We start from the raw sequence: 13,826 nt of genomic DNA, 5'->3' as shown, positions 1-13,826 counted from the left end.
AACTCTGTTCATATAAACCTACTATACTATGTTTAATTATAAATTTGCTCTTTAAATATGAGATGGCATTAATATTAATGTAACTGAAGTACTGGATGAGGATCTCTAGGTTTAGCTATATTTATTCAGCAAAGAATTAGACATGTACCTGGGTGGTATGTGTACGTGTGTGTGTGTGTGTATGTGCGTGCACGCATGTGTTGGATTTGGCATGAGCCCAAAGCAATACCTAGACCTAATGCCTTGGTGGTAGCTGCATAGAAGTTGTCAAGCAAAATTCAATCCACATTTAATTGGTAAATGGATCTTATGGACTGCTTGCATGCTTTTATGCTTAGTCCTTAAAAGTACATTGGATTTTTACACATAAATGCTTTATATCTTTGACACTGCTGTTTGTATTCACATCTGTCTGTATAAAGGGAAAAAAAAAAAAAAGAACCCTAGCTTTTTAAACAATGTTCAATCTTAAACACATTGCTCTCTGCTGTTACCCTGATGCATATATGCTACTGTGCTCTCGTATACATAAAAAAGCTCTCTGGGCCATGTATGTTTAATTTGCTGATGCAAATTATGCTTCTCATGGACAAAGGGTTTCCTTAGAAAATTAAAAGCCCAAAAACTTTCTGTCATTGAGTCTCATATATTGTACATAACATAATAAGAAGTCTGGAATTAAAGGAACAGGAAAAAATAAACCCGGTGCCAAGGTGAAAATGTGAGCAGTAAAAAGCAGGAAATGTAGAAAATTTAAGTTGGAAAGTGTGAAGTGAAGTACACATGACTCTGCCTCACAGCACTATGTTGGGAAGGGGCTATAGCAGATGATAACAGAAGATTCTCTTAAATTAAGCCACCACTCCTAAAGTAACGCATAGTGACATTCATGGTAAAAAAATGCAAACTTTTCTGCAAAATGTCAGTTATTTCTATTTTTTTAGTGAACAATTTAGTTACCCAGAAAAGTAATCTTTGGTTAGAGCAGAAGATAGTGAATTATTATATAGTTGTTTTAAATCTTTTTACTTTCAATGTGTATTTTTGTGTGGAGTCATGTAAATTCCTGAATTTCCATTTACTGATCTATAAAATAAGTACTTATTTTTATACTACCGTAAAATAAATACTTATTTAAAATAAGTACTTTAAATAAAATATTTATTTTATGGTAAGTCCTCTCGGTGGGACTTATAAAGCACTTTTAAATTTTCAGTGATAAGATTTTCTATTAACTGCATTTGAGATATTTGTTCTCTTGCCCATTAATATCACCAAACATTCATTTAGGATCACAGGAGATACATAAGATAGAAGGCACACACAGTATGTTCTTACTTCACACCAGGAGGGAAATAATTTTTTTATAACTTACAGTCATTCTTTAGTTCTTTTGTAATCATGGAATCATGTGGGTTTGTTGATGTTGAGGTGTGACTGACAGCTTGCTGATACAATGAACCAAATGGCATCTTGAACAGATGAATCAAGATTTTAAAACTTAACTTTCTGTTTTATTCTATTACTATACTATATTGTATATAGTTCATGGTCAATTCTGGAAAAATATGTTTTGATGAGAGGAAAACCCAAGCCAATGCTGTCTGATCTGTCCAGTGCATTTTCTTGGAAGTCTGCTCAGTGCAGCTGTGACAGTAAAGCAGGGACTACCTCTCTCACCCTCATTGTTTTGCCTGTATGTTTCTACATACTGAGTAAAAGAAATTGTGATTAATGTGGCATTCTGTGTCAAGGGTAGACTGTAGACTACCATTAAGGGCATAATTAATGATATTATTTTTAAATTTAGTAGGTTTCACCTGACAGAAAATAGCTTTTCCTCTTGACAGCATAACAGAGGAATAACAAGATATGGGATGAACCAATATATATCAAAAGAAGAGTTATGTTTGGCAGAGAAACAATTTTTGCTTTTCATATGGTTATGAAGGAATTTTAACTAAAACTTATTCACGTACTTTCTTTCCAGCCCTGTGGTTTGAAGTCATGCACATAATGTTGCTGCTGCTGGGGAGCAGGGTTGTATGGGTCTGCGAGCGAGCTGCAAAGCTGTACTTGGATGCTTCTTTACTGAGCATCGGTCAGTGCCATGGGTCAGTTATAAAACATAATAGGTTGTGTCCTTGCTCCTGTATGCTGATTTGATCTCTGGAGTTGCTCGTGGTCTCAGAGTTGTATAACCGGCACAGGATCTGAGCCTTGTTCTTTTTGTTGGTGGTTGTTGTATTAACCATTTCTGCACCGCTGGTGATTAAGAACAGATTATATAGCAGGAACAAATATTTTCCAAAACCTTCTCTGCTCAAAAGTCAGTGTAAGCTTCCAGCAACCACTGCTTCTGCCATTAAAACTGAGTGAACCAGAGGTTATTTCTGAAGAAGTTTCATGTCCTCATATTTTTCTTTGGTGGGTCAGAGTCTTGTTTTTACTACTTCAGTAAGGAGATCTGAATGTACCTGCAAGTGAGCAGGGATGGTCTGTCTGTGGAGTTAACTGCTCTGAAAATGAAGTCACTTTTTTGAATATTGGTTGTAAGTGGCATCCAGTTTTTAAGCATCAGTGCTGTTGTTTACCAATCGCTATAACAAATAGTACTAGACACTCAAACTTCAGATTGTAGCTGATGAATATATTTCAACTCTTTCAGTAGAAGGCACTAATGACAAATATTACTGTGAGGTTTTTTTACTTGATATGATTTTCAGATAATTAATGTTTTTATAAGGAAACTATTTAAACATTTTACAGAAATCATTTGCTGGTGTGATTGAGACCATTAAATTGTACAGTGATAACAGTTTATTGTAAATTTAATTGTTTGACTTTCTTTACTTTGTCCTCATTTTATTCAAAACAGAAAAAAAACCCCTTCCAACTCTTTCTGGAAATAGAAAATTATGTTTACATAACCATTATTCAATGAAGAATTGAGGATACTCAATTGTCACCTTATCTCTTTGTTTTAGATAGATTAAAAGCTGAAAAGAAAGCCCAGATGTACAGGAATGTATGTGTTCTTTCATATAGGTAGTTTGGAAGAAGTCTTTGTTTTACTCTTAAATATTTATGTGAAGTAGTAATCACATCAAGTGAATCATATTCAGTTAGGGATCCTGCCTAAACAAAGGTCCTTGGTCAATGCCATGCTTTTGAGGCATGGGCATTTATATTCTTTGCTTTGAGGGATCACTTTTGCTGTGAAATAAGGAGTTCCTCTTACCTCTGTGTTATAAAAATTACTGTGTAGGTCATACATCCCTCCAGCTGACAGACTGATCCCTCTGATGCCAAAGTGTGTAAACAAGGACAAAAATGAAACTCACACCTTTCATACTGTTATATGTGTTGAGGGAATAAAGGCAGAGCATATTAGGGCTTCTGGAGCAGTTTATTCTCTGGACACATGCTCAGACAATGCGTCATTTATTTTCTTCAGTCATATATATAAGGCTTGAATAGGGACTAGAAACTGCCTTGACATCCCTGGGCAGCCCATTCCAATGCCTGACAACCCTGTCAGTAAAGAAATTCCTCCTTATATCCAGCCTGAACCTCCCCTGGTGCAACTTGAAGCTGTTTCCTCTTGTTCTATTGCTTGTTACTACGGAGAACAGACAGACCCCTGCCTTGCTACAACTTCCTTTCAGGTAGTTGTATAGAGCTATAAGGTCTCCCCTGAGCCTTCTTTTCTCCAGGCTAAACAACCCCAGATCCCTCAGCCGTTCCTCGTATGAGATGTGCTCCAAATCCTTTCCTAGCTTGGTAGCCTGTCTCTGGATCCTCTCCAGCACCTCAGTGTCCTTCCTGGAGAGAGGCCCCAAAACTAGACACAATATTCGAGTTGCAGCCTCACCAAAGCCAAGTACAGGGGCATGATCACCTCCCTCTTCCTGCTGACAACACTGTTCCTGATACAGGCCAGGATGCCATTGGCCTTCTTGGCCACCTGGGCACACTGTTAGCTTTTTATTGTTAACAAGATCTAACATTTCAGTGAAACTGCATCAGATTACATTCCCTTGAATCATTCAGATCTTGGTCCCTGTGTAATTTAAAGAGTTAAAAATTAATAATCAAAATAGAAGCAGCTGCCTGGTCACTAACCCAAAGAGCATCTATGCTTCACACATTGAACATTAACGTATGTGTTATCCTGAGTGTTGAAATCTTGCTGTTTAATAGCATGTTCAATAAATAACTGTTAGATTAGTTGAATGACATTTTACAAATACTCTTTATTGTCAGCACAATCAGCAGTGACAGTTCCTGGATAATGTAAGAATACGTATACGGTTTTTAGAGAGTTGATCAAAGCACAGCAAGGGTGGGTGATAACCCACAGCTCTCAGTGACTCCTTGGCACATGACGTGTTTGTCTTCGTAGCTTCACTGGCCAGCTTTCAGTAGTCTCCCACATCCACTCAGGTCTCTGTAACTAATGAATGTCTCTAGTTTTCCAGCTCTCTGCTTTCCTAGGTGCTTTAGCAATAAAAATCACTGGACTTGGAGTCGAGGGTAACTTAAACCAAGTAAATCTGGATTTCTCTCTCTAGTTGTGTGTGATGTTTGTTGTATTTTGAGTGATTGTTATCACAAAAATGTTCTGTCATTATGTATGAGAAGGGTTTCCATAAAGAAAGGGATTGCTAACCTTTACACATTACTTAATGGTACCTATTGTGGCATTCATAGCTGTCATAATATCTGTTGCTTATGATGGGCAATGTACTCCATCTTCAGAATGACTGGTCTTATTATAATCTGAAACTTGAATATAAGTCTGTGCCATCTACTTGATTTCAGCTACTGTAAATTCCATGTAGATAAAATCCTAGCATTTTAAAAGTAAAAAAAAAAAAAAGCATTTGAATCTCATTATTTTCCTTCATTTTACCTGTATATTTGTATTTCACTTATTTCAAGATACAAATATGACATGTTTTATGAACAAGTGCGCCATTGTAACAAACTATGCTAATTCTATTGCATCTGCAGTCGTACTGAAAAGAAATTGAACTACATCTTTAAACAATTCTGCAATCCAATGCACATTTCAAAATTTCCTGACTCAAGAATCCAACAATGTTTGAAAAATATGAATTTTACATATCTTATTGTCTGCAAAAGATTAAAAAAAGAAAGAAACTAAATGAAATTATCCTTTGTCTTACCACCATCTTTTAAATTTGTGTGCCATTAAATATTCAGGAATGCATGGGATATTGTAGCAGCTTTCTTGATTTGTGCTTTTTCCTCCTTAGTATAACACTCCAAGCAACTAATCCGGTATCTATAAACGGTAATGTCAAAGGATTAATGTGTGCCTAGGAACACAGGTCAAATCTGCTTTAGATCACTACAGTTTGACTTCAGCTCCTAGCTGAAATATCACGAAACTACCATATAATTTAGTACAAGTCTTGCATTCCTATACCTCAGCTGCTAGTTGCCTTTAATAAGAAAGAGGTGGAGGATTGATTTCCCTGAGAATGTATTTTTCTTTGCTTAAAACCAAAGTAGTATCAGCTGGAAGGTAGAAGGAATTCTTGAAATAGTTCTGTATTCGATACAAATAGCACTTTTGAAGTCTGCTTTTAAAATATTGTGGAAAGTACAGCATGGCAAGTTACTGATATTTCCTGAATTTCTACTGTTTACTCTGTTACTATGCCTAGGTCTTATAAGCATCTCTTGTTGGCCTGGCCTGCCTTCCACTGGGCAGCTGCTGAGACTGGGTACTGCACGCAGACACAGTGGCACACATTAGCTGAGTCTCATCTGAGAGTAAAGACAATTATTTTAAAATATTATTTAGAAAAATATGAATCTAATTTCCACAGCACCTAGAATGATACCTGCAATGAGCAGACATATATAACTACATCTGTTTTATTTACACAGAGTCACCAACAAAACACAGCAATTTATACCTAATTATCTGTAAATGCAGTATCTTACTTTCCTTTCTTGATAATTCTGTCAGGTGCTGTAGTTATGTGTCTGAGGATTTTTCCTGTATAAGTTCTTTCAGTATGTTTTTACTTTCAGAAAAAGGGTCAGGTATATTTTGGAATATTTGTTTGATCTTAACATTTACATATAATTGAGATTAGGTATGTTAATTCAATTTTGGATAGGGTGGGTGGGTTTTTATGAATGATATCCTTAATATCATTCCATTTTAAGGATACAATGTGTTTTAATATTATAACATGAAATAATTTCCAGCTTTACAATACATCTATTTCATTATAACATAAAAAAGCAATACTGTGCACCACTGTACACATCTTTGAGAATGAACTTTGTGTTGAGACTCTTGTTCTGACCAAGTTTATCCATATTGAAGAGCAAATTGGAAACCCTTCATGTTATCAAGCTATAAAGTTGCCATCACAATGGCTAATATATTTTTAATTTGCTTAGTTGGTTTTACTTAGAGAAATAGTTTTTCAGATGATGAAATAGAAAGAGCAAAATACATTTGCTGATTTAAAAGCACGCTCCTGGACCAGAGTGAGGCCTGCTGGTGTCAGCCATCCTCCCAAAAGCAACTTTCCTGTACAGCGCTGCTTCTTCTTACCCGTAAAACTGAGCAGTTCATCACCATGTACTTTTTTGGACTGTCTTTTAAAAAGCATAACCTGGGCACACCACAAAGCCTGCCAACGTGTCTTAAGGGCAACGCGCCTGGAAACCCAACCCTCCTATTTCAAGTGGAGACTTGTTTAAGAGCAGAGTCTCCCATATTAGGATCTGGTGCTGTAGGGCTTTGCTGACAGTCTTTCTCTCGTGGCCTGACAGGTTCTTCGCTCTGTGCTGCTGTTCCCGACAATAGAGCGTATGGCTCAGTCCCCTCAAGGAAAGCTCATGACCCCTTTGCTGTGCAAACTTCGTTACATTCTGTACATGCCCGTCTACCTGCTGTCCTTCCTACCAGAGGGAGTCAAAGCCTCCCTGGTGCGGTTTGCTCTGCGAGGAATGAAGACCTGTGATGAGTCTTCCATAACAACCTCTGTAAATCTCTTCAGCGTGGACTGCATTGGTGAGCACCTTTTTTATTTTTGTTACACCAGCTTTTGTATTGTTTTCATTTAGTAATTGTTGATGTAGTTTAGTGGGAAAAAGCTTAATACTAAAGCATGAATAAGTTTTTAAGAAGGAAAGATCTAATCTTTTCTCAAATTAAGACCATGGGTACAGGAAAATCTCAAATAAGTGAATTAAAAACCATCTGAAGAGAAATATAACAAAAAATTTGCCCAAACTATATATATTTCTTGAGAAGACTGACCTATACTACTAACAGCATCTCGTGATTAAGCACTATTTCACAATCAAGTTTATATTACTTACCTCTGCTTACTTTTTTGCATTTCATTCACTTTTGATGATGAAAGTAGATCACTTGTCAGTTTCACAAGGAGTTCTTAACATCTTCTTTTTTTAAGGCTATGATATAAGCAGCTGTATAGATTTTGTCATCTAAATTGGAATATTGGTAAACTCAGAAAAGAGCCTTTAGCCTACAAAGACACGTAGAAGTTACCGTAAGCACAGAAGAATTTCAGCAGTTTTGGAGGCATACAGAGAAAGATAAAAGATTAACGTACCTCCAGTGCATATTGTATGCATATTTTACACATTCTAGCAAGAGAAACAGCTTCAAGAGAGGAAATAATTTCAGATAAATTAAGTTTAGAATGAGAACCAGAATGTGGATTGCGCTATACTCCAGGTATTTTAGTAAATGAGCAGTTGAAAACAATTTGGAGTAGAATTGACATGCTAACACAGTAATAATAGTGAGAAGGAAGTTTTGATTGCATTAATAGTAGTAAAAACACATTCCTACATTTCCAGTTGTGCTCTGTCTTCTATCAGTTAAATTTTGCCTACTAATCATCCGAACAGATGTGCCTGAGTAACTGCAATGAAGTCCATGAAGTCCTATACTTTTCCTGGATATCTGTGGATGTGTTGGTCGATATTGGAGGCTTGTTCTAGAACTGTACAGAGACTGAAAGCAGGATGTGCAGTGAGGGTTCTTGCTGCCAAACTTAGACAGTGCTGTTTATGTTGTACGAACCTAACATAATGACAGTCACTACCCCGCAGTACCCTGTGCCTGACAAAATCAGATTCCTAGTTGATAATGTAAACTTCTGACAGGAGTCCTGTGGTCTGTTGCTTCAGTTCCTGTTAATTTCTGGCAGGTTCATGGTGACAGAGGAGAAAGCAAGCGCACAGTCATATGTACACTAGGCTTTCAGGTTTCTTCCTTTGATAGTTTAGTCTTGGCAAAAGGTATGTGAAGGTCTGTGAGGTCACATCTTCATAAGCCAGGAATCTTCCTCTGGTCCCCACAGATAAACTTTTACCTCTAAAAACAGGTTATCCACATCCAGAATTTTGTTGGAAATGATCCTTGGCCTGCATTAACCTCCAAAAAACCATAGCCAGCCATTGTTGGTGAGGGCTGCTTGGCCCAGACCACAGCAGTGGCAAGAATAATGTAACAGAACAGATTCTGTATGCTGGTGTTAGAGCCTGACTCTCCGAGCTCTTTAGTCCTGGACTGAATGAGCCTGGTTAGGATGTATGTGTAAGCCTGTTGCAGTTTTCTTTCTGCACCACTGTCTGATCTGTGTCCAAGATGTGAGGTAAATTGAGGCAAGAAACCAGGCTGAAGTCTCTTATACTCATAGAATGTGATCTGCCTATGTTCAAATCATTGACTGAATTCATTTTAGCAGAATGAAACCCCCCATGAGCCAATGTGTTGTAAAACTTTCATAAATAGACCTTAGTGATGCAACTAGTTCCCTTGGGCTTGTGATATCATCTCTCTTGAGCAGAATTCCCCTTTGGTTTTTGTCTTTGGAAGCTGGTGATGTTTTACAACCCAACAACTCAGGACCATGTGTGTGGATTAATAATCTTAAGACTTTCCGGATACTGCCTGTTAACCTTCTCTTGTATTGTTTGCAGACAATAGAAAACGTAGTCATTCAGCAAAAATTTGCTAAACCTAGCACAACCAGCAGGTCACCAGTGGTCTTACAGGACCACTCATCTGGGAGTGACTGAAGCCTCTGAACTTGTGGTGAATGTTTTTCTGTTTGATTCCCTGTCCCTTAATAAACTGCTAGATATGGTTCAGAAATGTTTAGAAAATGAAGTTGTTCCTCCTCTCCGAGAAGGTTGCATGTCAGCTCATTAAAAATACACATATTGCCTTTGGCAAGTACATCTGTTCATTACTGTAATTGTAATAAAAGCTGTGATTAAGGGCAGAAAAGATGGTAAAAGTTTCCTTAAAACTAATACGTCCGTTAAAACAAACCAACCTGCCAGGGATTTGTTACCACATCCAAAGCTTAGTCACAACAATGTTTTCTCTCCTCTGAAAGGAAATGAGATTTGAAGACTTAATTACAGCAGAACCCTTAAGCCTGAGTGCCACTCCTGTTGACATCGAGAGTGAAAAGCTCCATTCAGTGGCAGCAGAATCAGGCCCTTGGTTGAAAGAGTCGGCGAAGGAAGAATTGTATTACCTATCTGTCCCACTGTTTCAAACTATGTTTGCTCCTGCTTCTTGTCCAAATTCATGTTTCCGTTGTCCTAACTTCGTAGTTGGTGGTATATAGAAGCCTCAGTCACACAGCAGAAGGCGTTGTGGTGATACTGTGGAGAAAGGTAACACGATGTAACACCTTATCCCAAAGGGGCAATAGTGCAGAAAGAGGAGAGACAGCAGGGATTGTAAAAAAAATGGATTGTAAGGAAGGATGAAAATACACATACAAATAGTAAAGGACCTATTATAAATACGCAAAAGGATCTAAAGTTAGTTTGCCTACCTGGATTAAACTTCTAGCAGAAGTTTCTTACGGCAGAGTCACAGAGGCATTACAGTAAAGAAACTAGCAGCTGGTTACTTGTATTCATGAACACAGGAGATGAATAGAGAGAAAAATTGGACATTAGTGACCTTGAATTATCTGAAACATTGTCACTCTGTTTATTCAGGCTAGCAAAACAAGGCTACCCCTATCTAGCACAGTGGTGGTTGTTCTACAAATCATGTACAGTCCCACAAGGCTGGAATAGTTTGGCACTGCAGCACGTTGAAATTTGTAAACATTTCTTTGGTGACAGATGCCAGTAGCAGACTTACAGTGACAGTAAACCATTCTATCTACATGGGACAGGATTTATTGTCCGGCCGTTTGACTGGCAAACTTCCTCCATTTGTTTCTGTAGAATTTCCACAAAAGCACAGACATTACATAATGGGTAAACACCGCAAGGCTTTTTCAAGAGCCGGGCTTGCAGGTCAGAGGTTAACGTCTGTATGACAGTGAAGATACAGATAAGCACAATAGCAAGAAAAACCTCCAGTCGGCCATAATGCAGCGTATCCTTTGTGATCTTGAACCTGCGAGTCCCTTGGAGGAATCTCTCTGTTTGTTTAACCTATTCGGGGAGCAGGGGAGCACAGCAGTCTGGGGCAGGGGAAGGTCTGCTTCATGCAGTTCAGGCAGGTTGGGAAGAAGGACACTCAGAAACCTGAAGTGAGGGGTTCAGATGGGTTCAGGCTGTCACACGAATGCAGACTGGAGACAGTAGATTTCCAGTTTATTTTAAGCATCCAAGAGACGTCAGACGACAAGAAACTAAGATTAAACTTCAGAGTTTGGTTTCAAATTTTATCTTGTTCCAAGTGTGGAGACATTCAGATTTCATGAGGAGTGTTTGCATTTCCCTTTTCTACGGAGAAAGAAAAGAGCTAAGACATTTTGAAACCCTCCACTCTTGTGCCCGCAGGACTGCATAAGAAGCAAAAGTCCCGACTGAGGTATTGAGGCTTGTGTCCCAGCAGTAGCTACTTGCCTCTGTCGGCTGTACAGGATGGCAAAATTACATCTCTCAAGTTCCATAGTGCCAAAGCTTTCTCATCGGATAATTTGCAGAACTGTCAAATAGCATCTGGGAGATAAATGTGTATCAAAAGCCAATAAAGCACAGGCTTCCAGGTGCTATGAAAAGGGAACATAAGCTTTTATATTGACAAGTTATTTTAAAATTTTATCTCCAGGGACCCAACTGGAAAATTTCATTATGGCTTTGAATTATCCTAGCCTTTGGAGTTGACATGTCTCAAGATCTGTTTCTATTCCAATTCTCTCATCTTAATTGGAGAGAGCTTAAATGTGATATTATGGATGATCTTCATCTGACCACTGTGGACATCGTGCTGTCCAAATAGTTGAAATCTCTGCAGGACAGGTGAATCGTACTCTACAGACCATGATTTCTCTTTACTGACCTCAAAGGGACCATCTCTGTGCTAGATACCTAAAAACAGAGGAGACTGCTTATTTTGCTGCAGACATCAGAAAACAATTTGCTCTCAGTTTTCCATGCAGCCTTTACTGTTGCTGCCAGGACACTCAGATATCCCATGCTTTGGCTGCGTTAGAATTTAAAGCTGCTGGTTTCTACTGAGAGTTCTGTTCTTTGTTTCTTATCTTCACCTCAATTTCTTTACAGGTAAGATGGGTAATTTTTGGACAGTTCTTTTTGGGGCAAAATTCTGTAAGAACTGAAATACTTGGATAATGGACAGTGCATGGTGGTGTGTTCCTGGTACTCGATAGTGCCTCCACCTATTCTGCTTATATTTTTCTGAGTTTAAAAACAGCATTTAAACTATCAGGTAAACATTTGATAAACAAACTTGTCTGAAATAGTGAAATAAGAGTGCTTTGCCATCCAAAGACTATTTTAAAAAGCTGTATAAACACATAGCTGAATTTTAGTTTTCTTTCTTTCATTTCAAATCAAAACAGTGTTCTTTTCTTGCACTGAAATTAAAATGTAATTCCTAAAAGTAACACAAGATATGATGAGCACCTCTAAATTCATCAGAGCTCTTGATTTTGTTCCACGAAAAGTCCATGCTGAATGGAACTAAAATTCTTCCTTGAGGCATACATGGCCAAGGGAGAGTTGCACATTATAGTCTCATCTAGATGTCATAATTTCAAACACTCTACTAGCACTTTTAAAAATTAACCCAATATTCCAGACAAGAGATGAGGTTTTGCCGAGCATCCCCTAGCTGATCAGCAGCAGAACTGTACTTGCTTAACCTTAAGTTTAACCTTATATATACTTAGGATAGTCATGAGCAGCTTCCACAAAACACATTGGCTAGGACACACTGATCTGTGTGCAGTGCATTTTAAAATAGAGACGGAAACCAATACCACAATGGATTTCAGGTAGCACCTTGAAATCACACACCTTCATTTTTCATAGTGGCCAGGAGAATAGAAGTTTCCTTTCCCCCCTCACCACTGGACAACTGTGCAGATCTTGAAACCTAGACCCGTGCATTTCCAAGTTGATTTTCAAGGCTGACTGAAATCAAAGGTAGTTAAAACTGATTGCTTTGTTTCCTCTGATTAATGTAAGTTTTAGATAACTCCTGACTATAATGCAGAAATCATTTTAAGGGTATTTTTCTAGTTTTATAATTAAATATGGATAGCATTTCAGACATGGTCTATACCTAGACAAAATTTCATGGAGAACGTAAATTAGTGGCATAATACATAAATTATGTCTACATAAACTAAATCATGTTAAATCTGTACGGTGTAGTGTTATATGTCACAGGTGAACGGAAAGGATGAAGCTTAGCTCTTCTCTCGTCTTCCTATAATGCATTCTTTGGTACTCAGTGAGGCAGGAAGAAATCAAAGTGATACAGCAGATAATCTCCCTCTCGCTAGCATCTAAGTAATTAGGATTCAAGAGAAGCCATCTTTCCTGAAGTTAGTTCTCTAAAAAGATGTGTTTTGCCTGTATCTAAATTCACTGCTGCCAGATATTGCCAGGGGTTTGAAGGCTGCTTTAGCTAGCCTGATAGTTGGACCTGGTGTGCTAAATCCTCCACTTCTGCAGTTTCTCGGCAGGCTCCTATGTGCTGTCACAGTTGAGTCCTATCCACTTCTGACATTTTAAGTGATGATTGTAATATGTATTTCTGCAAAGTGTTTAAGAGCGTGTTTCCTTACCTGTGGAAACACAGTAATATTTTATCACCTGCTTTGCAGGAAAAGGGGCCAAAGAATAACAGTCTTTAATATTTTCATGTTTCCTCTGCTACTGTTTATTTTCCTGTGTGATGCCTGACTAAAATGTTTGTTTTATGTAGTCGGACAACTCACCTTACCAAGGCAGCACTTAAGCTGACGGAAAAAACTCACATCTGCTTTATTCTTTCTGTGAGTGAACTAAACTTTTCCTTTTTGTAGAGTAGGATGCTCATATTAAATTACTGGAGGAAGGCAATGACTTTTATGTATTTATAGTCCTATTTATTTTTTAAATCAATCTGCTTCATAATTTACCTCATTTCCGAAAGAAAGATGTTCAACAAGGACTTTTATTAGTTGCAAAAGCTTTTACTTTCCTGTGAAAGCCTTGTGAAAATAATAGTAATAATGTGGAAATTTCTCAGTGCGTTTATTTCTGTTAATTATTCCTCTTTGTGGGGGGAGGGGAAACACAACATAAGAAAAACTCTCATCATAAATATTAGTCATAAGACGTGAATGTTTTGATAGTGGAACTGCTGATCGTTTCCATGAAATGTGAGGCACAGTTGGGATTTGGTTGGGGAAGGGGAGATTGTTTATTCACCCCTGGCGGGGTTTCATCCCCAGGGATTTCATTTACTCCCACAGATTTGCAGCGAGTCTAATGATGTGTGGCAAATGGCATGAAAAGGA

General features: G+C 38.0%; 1 protein-coding gene across 1 annotated transcript in view; it reads left to right on the top strand.

Moving 5' to 3' along the window:
• Window positions 1-13,826, top strand: part of LDAH (lipid droplet associated hydrolase) — a 119,216-nt gene that overhangs the window by 70,667 nt on the left and 34,723 nt on the right. The window contains exon 5 of the mRNA XM_061990842.1: window positions 6,826-7,066. Coding sequence (XP_061846826.1) covers window positions 6,826-7,066 — 241 coding nt within the window. The remainder of the gene's footprint in view (window positions 1-6,825; window positions 7,067-13,826) is intronic.

The sequence above is a fragment of the Colius striatus genome, chromosome 2 (genome assembly GCF_028858725.1).
Source record: "Colius striatus isolate bColStr4 chromosome 2, bColStr4.1.hap1, whole genome shotgun sequence".
Lineage (NCBI taxonomy): Eukaryota > Metazoa > Chordata > Aves > Coliiformes > Coliidae > Colius > Colius striatus.
This window is presented reverse-complemented; position numbering and strand designations above follow the sequence as displayed.